Source organism: Zalophus californianus, chromosome 4 (assembly GCF_009762305.2).
Source record: "Zalophus californianus isolate mZalCal1 chromosome 4, mZalCal1.pri.v2, whole genome shotgun sequence".
Taxonomy (NCBI): domain Eukaryota; kingdom Metazoa; phylum Chordata; class Mammalia; order Carnivora; family Otariidae; genus Zalophus; species Zalophus californianus.
Genome location: NC_045598.1, coordinates 41,499,756 through 41,519,687, shown reverse-complemented (window position 1 = coordinate 41,519,687; position 19,932 = coordinate 41,499,756). Strand labels below are relative to the sequence as shown.

The window sequence follows — 19,932 nt, the reverse complement described above, 5'->3', positions numbered from 1 at the left end:
CCAATATTGATACCTTGTTATTAACCAAATAAGTCCAGAGTTTATTCAGATTTCTTTAGTTTTTACCTAATATCTCTTTTCTGTTCCAGGATCCCATCCAGGATACCATATTGCATTTAATTTGTCATGCCTGCTTAGGTTCCTCTTGGCTGTGAGCGTTAGGATGCCCTTTTTTTGCATGTTGCTTTCCCTTTCCCTGGGGATTACCCCCCCCCCACCCCCGCAATCCCCTGACCCTCATTTTCCACCAACCAACTTCCATTTGACTTTCAAATAGAACCTCCTCTGGAAAACCTTCCCTGACCCACCTCACCCCTAGCTTGAGTTAAGGGCCCCGCCTTTACTTCTACATTTACCAGCTGTACTGCAAGTGTTTGGGACTTGTCTTCCTCCCACACTGCAAGTTCCCTCAGGGCAGGGTCAGGTCTGATTCATGTCTACAATTCCATTGCCCAGCAGGGCCTGGCAAAGAGTAAGCATTCAATAGAACCTGGCAAAAGGGAAGTCAGTCTCAGGCTGTGGCTTTATACTTCTCCAAGTCAAGGCCAGCCATGCTCCCTGCACCTGGCATGTCTGACCCTTCTTTTGGCCTCAGATTAAGTTCTGCCTCCCCCAGGAACCTCCTCTGGTCAATTCTGCCCCACGGTGGCTGGGAGGGCAGAAGCTCCTCTTGGATTGGCCTCCCTGTAGAACAGACCCACTGATTTCTCACGTGCTTTCCTCTCAGAGCCGTGTGGACACCAGTCCAGTTAGATCATTGAATACATCGGTGATCACATTTGATCCTGAGAGGAGGTCTTGTCATCCTCACTGGACACATGAGGACACTGAGGCCCAGAGAGGTGGAGTGTTTGTACCTTTCTGGAGGTCACACAGCTGGCAAATGGGTTAAGTGAGACTTGAACCCAGGCGTTCCTGACTCACCTTCAAATCCCGGCTCTTCTCATGGGATCGCAGTGTTTCTGCATATAAAAAAATGAGCTCGGGGTGCTTGGGTGGCTCGGTTGGTTAAGCGACTGCCTTCGGCTCAGGTCATGATCCTGGAGTCCCGGGATCGAGTCCCACATCGGGCTCCCTACTCAGCAGGGAGTCTGCTTTTCCCTCTGACCCTCCTCCCTCTCATGCTCTCTCTCTATCATTCTCTCTCTCTCTCTCTCAATAATAAAAATAATAAATAAAAATCTTTAAAAAAATTAAAAAAAAAAAAAGAGCTCTAACCCCAAGCAACAATTCCGTGCTATCTTGGAGCCATCCCAGGACATCCCTGCCTCCCCCGCAGGCTTTGTTTTAAAGAGCGCTCCAGGCTGAACCCTTCAGTTTCCTCAGCTAGGACTTGGGGAGGAAGAGATGAGGGAGGTGAGAGAGAAGAGAAAGAGTGAAGAGAAGAAATCAGAGGTGATTCTGAGGTTGGACATTGTGTCCAGGCTCCCAGGAGGTACCATTTTGTGAGGAGAGAAAATGTTCTCTCAGGATACAATTCTCCCCCACCTGTGTGTTGCTGTGTCAACTGATTGAGCCCAAAGGCTGGCCTGGAAATTTACCACCAGTGGAGGCATCATTAGCCTTTTAATTTCCTTCCAGCGGAAGTTTGCTCAGGTAGTTACCGGCCCTGTTTTCTTGGGCTCCTCCCTCTTCTCACTTTCCCACACCTCCAGCTCTGCGGGAATCTGACGCCTGCCCTGGATGTGGAACCAGGGGAGGAACAGCAGATAATTGAGGGCAAGATGTAAATTGAATGAACATGACTAATGTTTATACAGAGCTTTACAGCTGCCCAAGCACTGGCACAGCACTTATTTTATCCTCCCAGCAAATGCAGGGAAAAGGATATTACTATCAGCCCCATTTTGCAGCTAACAGATCAACTCGGAAAGTCAGATAACTGGTCTAAGGTTACACACCAGGAAGTGACAGAGCTGGAATTTGAACTCAGGTGTGTTTGACCCCCAAATCCATCCTCTTAACTGCTGCCCCTCACAGTACCCACTCATTAAATGTTAATGATGTTTAATTAAGTGACAAATAAGTGCTGAAGGTACACTAAAATTAGGGGGATGATGAGAATGAGGATTTTAAGAAGCTTCTTGGAGGAGGTGATCCCATTCCTGAGATGGGAACAGAATTCAATACCAATATATAGAATTAAAAATACATATATTTAGGGGCGCCTGGGTGGCTCAGTGGTTATCTTTGGCTCAGGTGGTGATCCCAGGGTCCTGGGATCGAGCCCCGCATCCGGCTCCCTGCTCAGCGGGAAGCCTGCTTCTCCCTCTCCCACTCCCCCTGCTTGTGTTCCCTCTCACGCTGTGTCTCTCTCTGTCACATAAATAAATAAAATATTTTTAAAAAATGGTCTTGTTTCCAAAGGGATTTAAAGTGGTAAAGAAAGGTCAGTCAGAATGAAGGACTTATCTTTTTTTTTTTTTCCCCAGTTTGGTCCTAACTCTAGCCTGATTTTTTTCCCCCAAGGTGTGCCGCTCCAAATTATCTCCCAGCAGTTCAAACAGTCCTAAAAGTAAAAACCAGACCAAATGAAAAACAAAACTGGAAGAGTTTGTGGTCTCGTGGATAAGACAGCTTGGCAATTCACATAGTTTTTCATTAGAGGGAGGGTAGAATGGGGGGTTAGGAAGGCTGTGGGGTCAGACTGCCTGGTTCAGATCTTTATCAGCTGTATGACCTTAGGCAGGTATTTAACCTCTGAGTCTCAGTTATTTCATCTGTTGAAGGGGTACGATAATAGAACCTCTCTCAGAAAGTTGTAATAATGAATAGTACATTGCCTGGTGCACTCTAAGTTTCAGCAAATGGCAGCCAGTCATTACTTCTGCCTGTGGGTATTGGGGGAGAGGAGCGGAAATGTGAATCAAAGAAGAGGAAACATTTGAACTGAATTCTGAATGGTAAGTAGGGACTGGTTCAGCAGGGCAGGAGATCAGGTTGTTCTAGGCAGAGGGAACAGCATGAAAAAAACCACAGAGACTTTGAGGAACACAATGTTTGGGACCTGGAAAGTAGCTCAGGGGGATTAGAAACTGGGTAGAAAGATTGGGAGGGGTGGTATGAGCTTAAGGCAGTAAAACTATTAAGTTAGAGAACCAGGGATAAGTGTAGCATCCTAGCATCCTGGAAGGCACAGGGGTTAAACTAGCTTCAGCATTTACTAACTTGGGCAAGTAGTTAACCCCTCTGTTTCTTGGTTTCTTTGTCCTACCCACCTCATAGAGCTGGTTGTAAAGATTGTGAAATAATGCATGAAAAACACTTGTCACAATGCCTGACACTTAGTAAATACTTGATTTATGTTAATAATTTTCATTATTACTATTTATCCTGACTCCCTAGAACTGGAAGGGCCCTAAAAATTATCTAGTCTGATGTCCCTGTTTTAAAGATAGAAAACTCCCATCATCAGACGAATGGATAAAGAAGATGTCACACAGACACACACACACACACACACTGGAACATTACTCAGCCATCAAAAAGAATGAAATGTTACCATTTGCGATGACATGGGTGGAACTAGAGTGTATTACGTTAAGTGAAATAAGTCAGTCAGAGAAAGACAGCGGAATTTAAGAAACAAAACAGATGAACTTAGGGGAAGGGAAGGAAAAATAAAATAAGATAAAAAGAGAGAGGGCAGCGAGCCATAAGAGACTCTTAACTCTAGGAAACAAACTGAGGGTTGCTGGAGGGGAGGTGGGTGAGGGATGGGGTAAGTGGGTGATGGGTATTAAGGAGGGCACTCGATGTAATGAGCAGTGGGTGTTATATGCAACTGATGAAATCACTAAATTCTACCCCTAAAACTAATAATAGACTATATGTTAACTAAATTGAATTTAAATTAAAAAATTAAAAAAAACAACAACAAAGATGGAAAACCCAAGGCCCAAAGTGGGGCATATTTATAACCCCACAAAGCAAGTTAGTGGTAGAATTAAATCATACTCAGGCCTCCTGACTCCCAGCCTGCACCATGTGGCTCCCTTACCATTGTCAGGCTGCCTCTGACAGATTCTCCCTCCCTCTTCAGATGATTGTCTCCCCTACCTTGTAAATAAATTTCGGGCATTTGCTTTGTGTTTATCCTATTTTTAGAGCACTCTGGCACCTGTATGCAAATGATCCTCAGGGGGCTTGTCTGCTATGGTGACAGGCCAACTCCCCAAAGAAAGCAGCTATGAAACCAAAGAGAAAGCACAGCCCAGGGCAGGGCAGGGCAGTGTTCCTGGACTATCTTTCTAGTTAAGTCCTAGAAGTCCTGGGGAGTTTATTCTTTTTTTTTCTTTTTAAGTTTTTATTTTATTTTATTTTATTTATTTATTTGTCAGAGAGAGAGAGAGCACAAGCAGGGGAAGAGGCAGGCAGAGGGAGAAGCAGGCTCCCCGCTGAGCAAGGAGCTGATGCGGGACTTGATCCCAAGACCCTGGAATCATGACCTGAGCTGAAGGCAGATGCTTAACCGACTGAGCCACCCAGGCATCCCCTGGGGAGTTTATTCTAATCTCTTACCTGCCATCTATATTTTAACTCTTTGTGTCTCTATTTGGAAATGAGTTCATAAGTAGGTCTCTGGCCAGGCTCCAAGTTGAGTTTTTGGGATTCGAATGTCATGTCAGAAGGTGCTGTGTAACCCAGGCCTGTGGACATTCATATCAGCTATTCAGCTGTGGTGCTGGCTCAGGTTCTGAAGAAATGAAGGAAAATGGAAGTACTATAGGGGATTGGAGGGAGAAAGACAACTTTATGAGACATCCCATGATTCTGCCCTGCAGAGCTGAAGAGAATTGGGACGCATGAGGTGATGAGGGGGGCAGAGCAAGGCCTCAAACACTTCTCCCCTAAAGGGCAATTTCCCTGGCCCTTGGCATAAGCAGCAGTGTCCCCATCACAAGGGGCCTCACCATTTAGCACACACTTTCTGTGTGTCTTCCAAGTGCTAGGCCCTATGTTGGGCACCTCAAGCCCCTCAGTAGCTCCTTGTTCTCTTCAGGACAATGTCCAAGCACCTGGCCTGGCATTCGAGACCTTGATGATCTAGCTAGCTCCAACTTCACTTTCTACTTCCTCCCCCACCTAGTATTTTAAGTACTGTGTTTCAGAGAATCTAAAATGCTATCAGTTGTAATTTGCATTCTTATTTCAGAGATGCTAAAATGTGAAAAAGTGGACATCTTAGAATCCTTCTGAGTATTTTATATACTTCAGTGAAATTGGAACCGCTTGTATTTTCCCCAGACACCATGCTGTTTCAGGCTTTATTATTTTTTTTTCCTTTTTAACTGTTTCTTATGGAAAATTTCAAACACACACTCAAGTAGGGAGACTAAATATTACCTGCACTCCATAATCCATCTGCAACAATTATCACCTTACAGTTTATCCTCCATGTTTTTCCCATATTTTGTTCTCCTGGGACTATTAGTAGTAATAGCTACTGCCACTACTTACTATGGGCTTAATTTTTCTAAATTATAAAAGTAATACATGCTCATTAAAAAAATACTTTAAGATTACATCCAAGCAGGGGCGCCTGGGTGGCTCAGCTGGTTAAGCGGCTGCCTTTGGCTCAGGTCATGATCCTGGAGTCCTGGGATCGAGCCCCACGTCGGGTTCCCTGCTCAGTGGAGAGCCTGCTTCTCCCTCTCCCTCTGCTTGCCACTCTGCCTACTTGAGCTCTCTCTCTATCTGTCGAATAAATAAATAAAATCTTTAAAAAAAAAAAGGATTACATCCAAGCATAAAGAAGAAAATATTATTGATGTTTGGTTGGTTTCTTTTCTTTTTTTTTTTTAAGATTTTATTTATTTATTTGACAGAGAGACACAGCGAGAGAGGGAACACAAGCAGGGGGAGTGGGAGAGGGAGAAGCAGGCTTCCCGCCAAGCAGGGAGCCTAACCAACTGAGCCACCCAGGCACCCACGCCAAGCAGGGAGCCTGACGCGGGGCTTGATCCCGGAACCTGGGATCACCTGACCCGAGCCGAAGGCAGATGCCCAACGACTAAGCCACCCAGGCGCCCGATCCAGTTTCTTTTCTATGAGTTTTTTTTTTTAAGATTTTATTTATTTATTTGATAAAGGGAGAGGGAGAAGCAGGCTTCCTGCGGAGCAGGGAGCCCGATGTGGGGCTCGATCCAAGGACCCCTGGATCATGACCTGAGCGGAAGGCAGATGCTTAACCAGCTGAGCCACCCAGGCGCCCAGTCATTTCTATGAGTTTTTAACATAATTGAAGTCATACTGTACGTTCAATTATATATCCTGCTTTTTTAAAAAAAGTAACATTATAGCATAAGTATTGCTAACATTATTAGAACACCTTTATGAATATGTTTTTAATGACTTCATTGTACACTATAGGGAGGTTGCACCAAATGCGTTCATTAATTCATGCATTCAACAATAGTTGTTGCACTTACATTGTTGGACACTCTAAATCATGGTAAAAGAATGAGCCACAATCTCTGGCCTCTTAAAGCTTAGTTGTTTTCCATTATTTGAATGTTTAACTACTTTTCAGTTTGGGGCAGTTATGAATCATGTTACAGTGATCAGTGATCATCCTTGTGTGTAAAACTTTTCCTAGGTTTCAGATGATTTCTTTTAAATAGATTTTTGATAGTGAAATTCCTATCTCACTCCATCTTTGCCAGCATGGAATATTACATTATTTAATTTTAGCTAATTCAATAGGTAAAAAAATGTTATCTCATCATTTCAAATTGCATTTCTCTGATTACTTATTGAACAATCATCCATATATTTGTTAACCATTTGTTTTCTGCAAATTGTTCGACAAGATTCCTATTTTTATCACTGGCAATTTCTCAGTACAAGGTCTGACTATCATTTCCTTTTACTTGCTGTGACCTGGGAATGTATTAAGTATAATCTTGTTCCAAGCTTCTTTTTTTCCTCCTGGCCCTCTCCTACCTTACTTCCCCCACCTCTTCCTGTCTTGAAGGGGCTTTGGGTGAGTCACCTAAAAGATACAGGAAGTGAAAAATTAAGTGAATCCCCCAGAGAGACTTCTTAGCATGCTCTGAATGGTGCTGATGTCAATTTGGAGGCAAAAAGGGTGAGGAGGAAATGGGTTGGCAACTCTGATGCTAAATTTGTCCATGCCAAAGCACTAGGGTTTTATGGATGATGGTTCATTCCGCAGCTATCTTTAAAATACCTGCTATGTGCCCAGATCTGTGCTGGGTACTGATAAGGGCTTATTAGCTAGAGAAGACACAAATGAAATAGGTCATAATTAATAATCAACTATGTACACTTCAAAGACATTCAGACTAAGTGGAGAAGTTCAGCAGATAATTGGAAATTTCCATCTAAAACTTGGAGGTGAGGGGCCCAGGGGAGAATAAAGAGCCAGTGTAGAAAACAGAGCAGGAGCAGGAGGAGATACAGGGAACACACTAGTGAAGCAAGGTTTCATAGACAAAGGAAAGGAGGGGTTTCAAGAAGAGGAGTGTGTGAGGGAGCACCTGGGTGTCTCAGTTGTTAAGCATCTGCCTTCGGCTCAGGTCATGATCCCAGGATCCCCACGTCTGGCTCCCTGCTCAGCGGGAAGCCTGCTTCTCCCTTTCCCACTCCCCCTGCTTATGTTCCCTCTCTCACTGTGTCCTTCTCTGTCAAATAAATAAATAAAAACTTAAAAAAAAAAAAAAGGAGTGTGTGTCTGGGGATGCCATCTTTATTATTTAGGGCAACAGAGAGATCACATTATCTGCCCTTCTCTCCTTCCTTCATTTCTTTGTTCATTTAGTATTTTTGAATACCTGTCAGGTGCTAGGTACTGCTTGAGATATTGCTGAAGGTACAGAAATGAAAGACAGAGCCCCTAAGCCACAGTCTAAATGAGGAGATACAGATAGGAGTGGAGACAAATCCCTGCTATAAGTGCTATGGTGCATTCCTTCCGAAAATATTTATTGAATACCCAAGACATGGCAGATATATTGAGGAACAGTGAAAGGAAGTCCTATGACCTTTAGTTTATCTGCTTGAAGTAAAATGTAATGCCTATATCTTAATGGAAATCATGGAAATCAATAGTTCTATCCTTGAGAGATTTTGAGTTTTGAGTTTTTGAGGGTTTTGTGTAAGAGACCAATGCCAAAACTAAGAATCCAGGGCACTCATTTCTCTGGGCCTTGGCTTCCCATCTGTAAAATGAGGGAGTTGACCCTATATGTACCTATCATGGGATTTGTCACATGGGAAGTAACTTTCCCACGAGACTGAGAATTCCCAGAGCAGGGATTACATGGATCTTTTTTACTGGCACAGTATGGGCTCAATAAATATTTGTGGAATTGATTATTCTCGTAAGGTAATCTTCCTGCTCTAATACTCTGTGCTCTGCTGTCACTAAAATAAAGTCCCATGTACATTCTGTGGAAGCCCAGAAGGAATGATCACAAATTTTGATGCTGGCTCCCAAAGAACTTTCTGGAATAGATGCCCTTTGACCTGGACCTCAAAGGTTAGATAGGATTCCCGTGGGCAGGAAAGTGCTGTATAATCCCCAGTCCTGGATTCCAGTGACCTCTTTCCTGCCCTTTACCCTCAAGTTACTACCCGTATGCCCTTAGACTTTAATTTCCTCACCTGTAAACCAGTAGTGACAATAATGCATGGTATGCTGGAAAGAACATCCTGTGGAGTCCAAATAAAGGAGTCAGACAGGATGAGCTAAGATTGATTTCTTCTGGCTCTAGAAAAGTCTGCATCCAGGGTTATTGTTAGTATCCAATGAGATGATGCAACAAAATGTTTATAAACTGTAGGTGCTCCACAATGTGGTTTGTACTGCTGAGGACAGATGGGTGTTAACACCAAGTTAGCTCCAAGAGATCACTTATCTCCATTCCTCAGTCCTCCTTCTCCCAGGTGCCACTGAACCTCCCTGAAAAGCTCTCTACCTATGATTTCCTCCCATTCCCATGGGACATAATGCCTCAGCTCCCTGCTGCCGTGAAGTACAGAGAGCTTGGAGCTTGGCAGCTGTGGGTCAGAGGGTGGGGTATGGGGAGAGCCAGTCCAGAAGCTCTCCTTACCTGCCTTCCTGGTACTCGTTATTTCTAACTCCCAACATGGCCCAGAGGTAGTGAATTGAAGAGGGAGGAGGGAGGAGTCTGGCTGGGGGAGAAGGTATACAGCAGGGCCGTATCCAGGGATGGAGGCCCAGAAATAACCTCTTACTGGTTGTGTGACCTTCCAAGTTCTGTCACTGCTCTGGGCCTCTCCCTTTGTCTATAACATGGAAAGGGACCAGTAAGAGTGGGTGGTTTGTATGATCTCACAGACCCTTTTCTAATCAATCTTGAAGTTCTAAATTAGTTTTCCCTAGACCAGCACATGGTCAGCCCTTGAGTTTCATTCAGCATTCTTATTAAGTGCCTACTAGGTGTCAGGTGCTATAGTCAAGGGCCTGGGATTTAGCTAAATATAAGATTGGGTCTTAAGATGCTCATAATCTGAAAGAGGAGACAGATAAATAAACCAGTAACTATAATAAATGTGTCCAGGGATATAATGCCAAAGCTTAAAAAGGCCGAGAAGGAAGTTACTTTGTCAGGGAAGAGGAGGTCAGGGAAAGCTTCAGAGAGGATGTGACCTTTGAATGAGTTTGTGAATTATAAAAGAGAAGGGGTGGGGAGTCCAGTCAAACATTTGCAAATCAGCAAAAGGCCCACGACTCCTTGGGCAAAACTGGAACTCATGGGTTGAGTGGAGGTAAGAGAGAGAAGGACTGAAGGGAAGCCTGAGCTAGATCCTGAAGGGTCTGTATGTTCTACTGAGAAGTTCAGACCTTGTGGTGTGGGCTATAGGAGACCAGAGAAGGGATTTAGATCAAGAGGGAAATAATGAGATTTGGATTTTGGAAAGACCCATCTGACATTCAGTGTGCTCTATTGAAAATGTTGCAGACGCCTAATAAATTCATCCTTTCAACAAGTATTTATTGGAAATCTCCCCCACCTCATGTGCTAGTGCTATGCCAGGCACTGAGACACAGTAGTAAGCAAAACCAGACATCCTGTTCTTGTGGCACTTGCAGTTTGGCAGCGGAGACAGACTTTAATCAAATAATTACACAAATAAGTACAAAATTACAGTGGGGATGAGTGCTACAAAGGAGAAGGACATGGTGCCAGGACAGCATGTAATTGGAGCATTTGACTTTGCCAGGATGGTCAGGGGAGCTTCTCTGCTGAGCTGAGCTGAGCTCCAAAGGAAGAGTGTTACCTCAAGAAAAGGCACAGGAAGGCTGTATGGGAACAGCCTCTCAGGCTTCAGAATCCCACCCCGTGCATGTTTACCTTCTGCAGCGAATTTTAAGCAAGTACTGTGTTGCACTCATCCTTTGATCTTCCGGACCTAGCCAATACTGCCACACCCAGTGAAGATTTGAAAGAAAAGAAAAGCAAAGGAGGAAAATCTGTTAGGCACTTTAGGTAATTTGAAGATAACGGTGCTAGTCCCCAGAGTACTAAACATCTTCCTTCCTGTAGCCGTTCCTCCGGTGATACAGTTTCAAGTTCCCATCACCATTCTGTTCCTTCTGCTAATTGTCCAGGTCCCTGTGACAGGTGATTTAAAACAGAGATGGAGGATTGTGTTAAGAGCCGTGGTCCTTTGGAGCCAAAAGACCTGGTTTTATTTAAGCCCCTTTCCATCATTCACTGTCTTTAGCCTCCACAAGCTTCAGTTGCCTCTGTTGTGGAATGGGGATTTGGTTCTTCTCTCATAGGATTTCTTTGGGAATTAACTGAGATAATAAGAAAAAACTTTATAACCTCTAAGAGCTAAACAAACATAGGATTTAAATATTTGGAAGGCTGCCACATGAGTGAAAAATTAGATTTATTCTTTGTGTCTCCAGAGAACAGAATTAAATCAATGGATAGAAATTACCACATGCAGAGTTCAGCTCAACAGAAGGAAGAAATGTTCTTATAATCAGAACTGTCCATCAGTGGAACCACTGCCTTTTAAGGTGGTGGGCATCCAACATTAGAAATACTCGTAAATACAAGTATGCCCTGCAGTAAATTCCTATTTTGAGTGAGAGGGCAAATTGAATAACTCTTCAGGTTTCCTTTTAACTTTAGAATTCAACAATCTGGTAGTCAAGACAAGTGGAGGAGCTGAGAGAGGGCAGATGTGGCAGAGAGTTGCATGAACAGAAATAATGGAGCAGAAATGAATGTGGCACGTGTGGGCGACCATGAGGAAACTCTAGAAAGAAGTGAAGGGTCTGTGTTGGGTTGATGATTCAGTGGAAGATAAAGAAGATAACTAGGGCGCCTGGGTGGCTCAGTTGGTTAAGTGACTGCCTTCAGCTCAGGTCATGATCCTGGGGTCCCAGGATCAAGTCCGGCATCGGGCTCCCTGCTCAGCAGGGAGTCTGCTTCTCTCTCTGACCCTCCTCCTTCTCATGCTCTCTGTCTCTCATTCTCTCTCTCTCAGATAAATAAAATCTTAAAAAAAAAAAGAAGATAACTAATATTGGTTGAGCACCTGAGTGCCAGACACATGTGATTCCATTTAAGCTCTGTGGGTACAGCCTTACCCTCTGGTGGAGAGGAGATTGTTCACCCCAGGAAGCCTTAGAGGACCTCCTATCTGGGAGGGGGAGGGTGCTGCAGAGTGGGCTGGGTCCTGTCTTAGGGGGCATAAAGGGATCAAGAATACATAGTCTGGTTGGGCTATAGATTGTATTGAAAATGCACAGGCTGTGGTCAAAAGACAGAATTTGAATCCTGACTGTCTCCTTATAGCTTGTGACTCTAGCAATTTATTTAACTTCTGTGATCCTCAGCTAATTTATATATAAAATGGAGACTCAAACTTACCCTGCTTTAGGCTGCTGTAACAATTAAGAGAAGTGATGGGAAATAAAGGGCATCCTGGGAAGAGCATAGACTTTGGAATCAGACAGACCCAGGTTTGAATCTGTCTGCCACGAACTGGTTGCAAGATCTTAGGCAAGTTAACTTTTTCTCGTCTGTAAATAGAGATAACAGTATTTCAAGACTATTTGATAATTAAATAAAATAGGAAAGGTGCTTAGCATGGTGCCTGTCATTTCACCGTGCTCAACTAGCAGTTTTATTTTGTTACTGTAAATAATGAGATCCCATATATAAAGCATTTATCAAAATGTCTGGCACATAGTTGATGTTAGCATCTTTCCGCCTTGCCTATGTGTCTGTCTGCCACGTGGGGCTGCTGGAGGCTGGGGCAGTGGCTTGCTCACCCTGGTGTCCATTCTCTGGCATAATGCTCTGCCCATATGAAGAGCTCAATGGATGCCTGTTTCATAGGAGTGAATTGATGGTTCTTGATGACATGGTCTCCTTCCTCAAGTAGCCAGTGAGTCATGCGTCTTTCTTTCTCCTCCTTCCTGTCTCCTCTTTGGTTCTATTTCTGACTCTCATCAGTAGGAGGGGACTCAATGTTTGTCAAAGTGATTTTTAAAAATAAAAGAGAGAAGGAGAGAGAGGGAGGTTCAGGAGCAATTCTCTGGGCTACTTTTTTTTTTTTATTTGACAGAGAGAGACACAGCGAGAGAGGGAACACAAGCAGGGGGCGTGGGAGAGGGAGAAGCAGGCTTCCTGCAAAGCAGGGAGCCTGATGTGGGGCTCGATCCCAGAACCCTGGGATCATGACCTGAGCCAAAGGCAGCCACTTAACTGACTGAGCCACCCAGGTGCCCCTCTCTGGGCTACTTTCCATTGAGCATAGGATAGTGAGCGCTGGATTGTTGTTCCAACCTTGCTTTTCTTGAAGTGAAATAACCATAACAAGGGCGCCTGGGTGGCTCGGTTGGTTAAGTGACTGCCTTTGGCTCAGGTCATGATCCTGGAGTCCCGGGATCGAGTCCCACATCGGGCTCCCTGCTCAGCGGGGAGTCTTCTTCTCCCTCTGACCCTCTTCCCTCTCGTGCTCTCTCTCATTCTCTCTCTCTCTCAAATAAATAAATAAAATCTTTAAAAAAAAAAAGAAATAACCATAACAACAATATCAACAATAGTAGCAGGAGCTCCTATGAGCTTTACTGAGCACCTACTGTGTGCCTGGCATTGTGCCAGGTTCTAAAAATGTATTATCTGTAATCCTCACACAAGCACTTCAAAGGTGGTATTATTATCACCACATTACAAACGAGAAAACTAAGGCTTAGAAGAGTTAAGTAATAATGAAAAACTCATATTTGAGTACCAGTTATGAGCTAGACATTTTAAAAAATCTTCTTTAATTGCAAACAGCCTACAATGTAGGCATTATTATTTCTATTCTAGATGTGAGGAAGCTGAGTGTCAGAGAGATGAAAAAAGCCAAGCTTTCCAAAATCACACAACTGATGAATGCAGAGCTGGAGTCAGACCAAGCCCTGCTCAACTTTTACACTCATCTGTTCCCTTTCTATCAGGCCATTTGCTACTCTTTGAGAGAAGCATCATATTAAGACTCTGCTGGAGGCCGCTCTGGGCAGGTTTGAATGAGTGGGAAGTGACACATAGCATGAAGCTCATCTTCTCCAGCTGGGCAGACCCTGGGAAGCTGGCCTTGTTCCTGGGGCTAACTCTGGAAGTGCAGAAATAACAATTCTGATTCTTTTATGGCACTTACTATGTACTAGGAACCATTCCAAGCATTTTAGATATAATAACTTTCTTAATCTTCACAATAAGTAGACACTGCTATTATTCCCACTTTATAGATGAAGAGAATACAGCTCAAAAAGGCAAATTGCCCAAGGAGGGGATTACACAAGAGCATAAATACCAGGAGACAGTGATCATTGGGAGGCGTTTTAGAGGCTGCCTACCATTGCCACATAGTATGCAGTTAGAACAGGGATTCACACGCAGGAGTCTAACTCCAGAGACCATGCTCTCAATCTCAAAACTATGTGGCCTTTTTGTTTAGCAAGTGGTAATTGAATCCCTACTATATGCACAGCCCTGTGCTAGGCACTAGGAGCATGGAGAGGAAACTGTTTCCATGTCCAAGCTCATTTATTATTCCATACCAGGATTTTATTGTATTATATTGTATTGTATTGTAATATAATCTCTATACCCAATGTGGGGCTTAATTGGATATCAATTGGGTGACTCTTCTGTCAAAGAGCTGGGGCACAGGGCCAGGCTCCAGTCAGAGGTGGGGGACTAGAAATTCTCACAGGGAAATGGTACAACGCAGATGGAGTGAGAAGAGTTGAGACCTGCTAGCAGTGCAGCTTCTCAGAAATCTTGCCTGGGCCTCTAGATCACTACTCTGGATGGTTGGCTAAATGCTAAACCCTCCAGGACAAGATTTGGGGCTTGGCCTACAGATGGGTGGAAAGAGTCTCATCTATGTTGTTGACTCCGAGGAGCTCAGGAAGCTGAGTCAAGAGTGTATGGGGGTCGGGTAGATCAAATACTGCTGAAGTGTTCCATAGGGACACACAAGGCTTCCGTGTAGGTAAGGCAAACTGATGATTTCTCTCAGTAGTGCCTAAGCTACGTGTTCACTCACTCATCCATCTCTTCACTCATTCATTCATTCATCTGCTCACTCATTTATGAACTGGAGAAAATTATATTTGCCAGAATGCTTTTTTTTTTAAAAGATTTTATTTATTTATTTGACAGAGAGAGACATAGCAGGAGAGGGAACACAAGCAGGGGGAGTGGGAGAGGGAGAAGCAGGCCTCCCACTGAGAGGGAGCCCGATGCAGGGCTCGATCCCAGGCCCCTGGGACCATGACCTGAGCCAAAGGCAGACGCCCAATGACTGAGCCACCCAGGTGCCCCTATTTGCCAGAACTCTTAGGGAGAAGTACTATATGTGGTTAGAAGGAATAAAGCTGCTTGAGGTGAAGAGTAAGACACCCAAAGACTATCCTCAACAAAAGGAGATGGAGATTTATATGCTCCCCAAGGATGGTGGGTGTAGTAAGTACAGATTTTGTTTTGCTGAGTAAGGTTGTGCAAGTCTGGGCCAGAGCTGAATTGCTGAGGACATGGAGAAAATGAGCACTGCCAGAAACATAACTTATCTTTGATTTCTTATCTCTTCACCTCTAATCCATCACCATGCCCTACAGTTCACCTTTTAAACATCTCTTGGATCTGTTTCTACTCCATTCTCATTGCTACCACTCTAGTTCAATCCTTACTGGGACTCATTTGAACCACTGCAAAGATCTTCTAACTAGCCTTCCTGCTTCCCATCTCTTTTTCCAGTGCATTCTCCACATCACAACCAGAGTGATCTTTCTAAATAAAGTTCAGATCTAATTATATTAATTCCCTGCCTCAAAATCTTTTATTTTAAAAGATAAAGTCCAGAGGTGCCTGGGTGGCTCAGTTGGTTGAGTGTCTGACTCTTGATCTCAGCTCAGGTCTTGATCTTGGGGTCATGAGTTCGAGCTCCACATTGGGCTCTGTGCTGGGCATGGAGCCTGAAAAAAAAAGATAAAGTCCAAACCCCATAGCACAACATTTAAAACTCTTTCTAGTTTCAGCACGTACCCATTTCCCATTTCCTAACATTCCTTTTCTTTTGGAGTACTCAATGGCAAAAACTCTTCCTTCTGCCAAAATACTTTCCTTCACTTCTCTGCTTGGAAAATTCTTCTTTAGAAAAGTCCTTGTTGGGGCACCTGGGTGGCTCAGTCGTTAAGCGTCTGCCTTCGGCTCAGGACATGATCCCGGGGTCCTGGGATCGAGCCCCGCATCGGGCTCCTGGGATCGAGCCCCGCATCGGGCTCCCTGCTCAGTGGAGAGTCTGCTTCTCCCTCTCCCACTCCCCCTGCTTGTGTTCCCCTCTCTCGCTGTCTCTCTGTCAAATAAATAAAATAATAATTAAAAAAAAAAGAAAAATCCTTGTTGTCCTCCTACTATTGTCAAATAAGCACATCTTCAGGCCAATGCTTCTGGACTTGGTACAGATTCCATTAGTGGGAGCTATGCTGTCTACCACATTTATGATTCTCCTCCTGGACATATTATAAGATTGCATTTTCTTGGATGTGGGTGTGTGACTTGCTTTGGCTAGTGAAATGGGAGAAGTGGAAGTTTTAAGAGCCAACACATGACTCACACACTTTTCCCCTCTGGTAGCTGCTCTGTCAGTCTTTATCTTAGAATAAGGAAGACAAAAAGCAGAGCACCCAGCCAATGCTTAATGGATATGGAGCAATAGTAAAAAATAAAACCTTGTTTAAGCTGTGGAGATTTGGGGATTGCTTTGTTATTGAATAACTCAGTATATCGTAACTGATACACTATCTCTGCTTTGACATCTTCTATAATTACCCAAAACCACCATGTTTCTACCTTACCTGCCTTGTGTAACACATTTTCTTCATACTGATTATCTGGAACTCGTGACATACTGCCACATATTTCTTATTATCAGTCTATTGGTGTATGTCTTAGCTACCTCTGCACTTCTACTGAGGCTCCCTGAGGGCAGGGATAGTGTTTGTTTTATGTTAAATCACACGAGGTATGGTTCATGGCTAAGGTATAAATTGTAATGGGTGTAGGGGTCAGATAGACTTTATTTTGAATCGCAATTCTGACACTTAGTGGCAATCTCTCAGAGCCTCAGTTTCCTCATCTGGAGTAAAGTGGAGTAGCCATGTATATCCCACAGGGTTTTTCTGAAGTATGTGGATAACAGGTGCAACATATGTACAAACAATGGCATACTGTAGTTATTATTGTTCCCTTATTTGTTTTTATTATCATTATAGATTGTGTTCAGGAAGTATTTGTGCACACATCCTTCATTGATTGAGGGTTAGTGCTTTGTGCATTGGACTTGGAATCAGAAGCCCTGGATTTAAGGCATAGCTTTTGTCAGTAGCTTTATGACCTTGGGAAAGTCACTTACCCTGGCTGCATTTTTGCATTCTCAACTATAAAATGTAAATGCTAATAATACCTACCTCACAGGGATTTTATAAAATTTAAGTAAGCTAATATACGAAGAGATGTTTTATACATGCTCAAGTATCATGCATTCTAAAATTGTAATGAAACAGAAGATTGGATGGTCCCTCACATAAGGACTGTGTGGACATACGTGAAACATCCCAATGTGCTCCAATAACATTTTACTGTTGGTCTTGTTTTTGCTTCCTTGCTTATATGTCTGTCTTTCCAACTAGACTGTGATCTGCTTGAGATAAAGAATTGTGTTGGGGGACGCCTGGGTGGCTCAGTTGGTTAAGCACCTGCCTTCGACTCAGGTTATGATCCCAGGATCCTGGGATGGAGTCCCGCGTCGGGCTCCTTGCTCAGCAGGGAGCCTGCTTCTCCCTCTCCCTCTGCCTGCCACTCCCCCTGCTTGTGCTCTCTCTCTGATAAATAAATAAATAAAATCTTTATTAAAAAAAAGGATTGTTAAAGGATTTTAAGCAAAATATTTGTTTCTCCATATGTAAGAGCAATATGTGCTTATTGTAGAGGAAATAAGAGTGCATGAAAAAGTTTAAAATCCCTGTAATTCTTGACTCTCATACAGAGATAATCACTATTAATCTTTTGATGTTTTCTTCTCTGCATATATAGTTACAAAACTGATATTATATCACATATACAAGCATTGTCTCCTGTCCCAACAAATATTTTTGTGCATAGGGCTGATTTTCTAATTTTGTAACAAAAGTTTTGAGGAAGAAAATTTCTGTGTTAAGAGTGCAAATATTTTTTTCTGTATTTTTTTATTATGTTACGTTTGTACATTCATACATACATACATAATCACCATATATTACATTAGTTTTTGATGTAGTGTTCCATGATTCACTGTTTGCATATAACACCCAGTGCTCCATGCAGAACGTGCCCTCAATACCCATCACCAGGCTAACCCATCCTCCCGCCCCCCTCCCCTCTAGAACCTTCAGTCTGCAAATATTTTTAATGGTCTTGAGACGTCCAAATTGATTTTCAGAAAGACTGAACCAAGTTTCCATGAGCAAGGAGTGAGGTTGCACATCTCACTACATCCTCATCTATAATGAGAATTATAATTAAGAATAGTTAAAATCTTTTTTTTAAAGATTTATTTATTTATTTATTTATTTATTTATTTATTTATTTATTTGACAGAGAGAGACACAGCAAGAGAGGGAACACAAGCGGGGGTGGGTGGGAGAGGGAGAAGCAGGCCCCCCCTGCTGAGCAGGGAGCCCAATGCAGGGCTTGCCCTTTTTTCTGTTGGAATTTCAATTATTTTCTTTCTTTCTTTTTTTTTTCTTAAGTAAACTCTGCCCTCAACATGGGGCTCGAACTCATGACCCCGAGATCAAAAGTTGCCTGCCCTACTGACTGAGCTGGCCAGGCACTCCTTAATTATTTTCTTATTAATTTTTATGAGGTTTTATTTATTTTTTAAAGATTTTTATTTATTTGAGAGAGAGAGAGAGTATGGGGGGGTAGGAACAGGAGAGGGAGAAGCAGGCTCCCCGTTGAGCAGGGAGCCCACCACAGGGCTCGATCCCAGGACCCTGAGACCATGACCTGAGCTGAAGGCACACACTTAACTGACTGAGCCACCCAGGTGCCCAAATTTTTATGAGGTTTTAAAAACCATTTTATTCTACCCACCAAGTACAATACAAGACACATAACAGGTGCTCCTTAAATATACCTTGGGTTATTTGTTAATTATTCTGAGGACTTTTTAGGAACAAAAGTAGACTTTCTAGGAGGCTAACTCTTTCTTTTTCCTACCCAGGACACAGCTGGACAAGAGCGGTACCGGACCATCACAACAGCCTATTACCGTGGGGCCATGGGCTTCATTCTGATGTATGACATTACCAATGAGGATTCCTTCAATGCTGTCCAAGATTGGTATGAGATTCGTTCATTCACCTCACTCATTCATTATTCATCAAACTGTCTAGAAAAACCTAATGTGTGCTAGGCCTTGTGCTTTATGCCAGGGCAATCTGGATGAATCAGACATGGCTCCTGGCCTCCAGGAGCTCACAGATGAGAGGAAAGCACAGATCAGTAAGCAAGCAGTGAGAATATCATATGACATGTGCAGTAATGAGGAGAGGCACCAGGGTTGTGGGAGCCCAACAGAGGGCTCTGACCCAGCTTGGGGAGTCAGGGAAGGGATCCTGGAGTTGCTGACACAGATGCTGCATTTTGTAAGATGAAGCAGGAGTTAGCCAGGGAGTGAGTAGATAAGAATGTTCCAGGAAAAGAATGCAGATGTGCAAAGGTGAGACAGTAAGTGAAGGGTACAGGGAGAGCAGAGGTCATGAAGAATTTTGTGTACTGGGGTAAGGAGTTTGGAGTTTATCCCCTAGGCGATGACATTTGAACAGAGAACCAACAGGTTCAGATTCATGTTTTGGAAAGATCATTCTGGTTCCAGCAGTGAGTGAATGCACATACCACTCCCCCATAAAGTTTATCCCTAGGCTGGGGGTTAAGAGCACATCCAGTCCAGGCGCCTGGGTGGCTCAGTTGGTTAAGCGACTGCCTTCGGCTCAGGTCATGATCCTGGAGTCCTGGGATCGAGTCCCACATCGGGCTCCCTGCTCAGCGGGGAGCCTGCTTCTCCCTCTGACCCTCTTCCCTCTCGTGCTCTCTATCTCTCATTCTCTCTCTCAAATAAAATAAATAAAATCTTTTTTTAAAAAAAAGAGCACATCCGGCCCAAGTTTGTAAAGATTCAACACACGGTGGAAATCAGCACAGCTCCAGATGTACAACCTCTGAGTAACTTACATCTTTCTTCCTGGAGCATAACTCACCGGGAGAAAGGAGCTGAGGGGAAGGTTAGGTGAGAGGGAGGGCTGGAGCCCTTGCCCAGTGGAAAGGATGAGGGTGGGAGAAGGTGGAACATCTGTGCCATGGGTCTTGCTCAGAATCAGAGAGG

The 19,932-nt window shown here is 43.6% G+C and overlaps 1 protein-coding gene across 1 annotated transcript in view; it reads left to right on the top strand.

The window, feature by feature from the left end:
- Positions 1–19,932, top strand: part of RAB3B (RAB3B, member RAS oncogene family) — a 63,865-nt gene that overhangs the window by 30,642 nt on the left and 13,291 nt on the right. Inside the window, exon 3 of the mRNA XM_027624191.2 lies at positions 18,772–18,890. Within this exon, the coding sequence (XP_027479992.1) occupies positions 18,772–18,890 (119 nt within the window). The remainder of the gene's footprint in view (positions 1–18,771; positions 18,891–19,932) is intronic.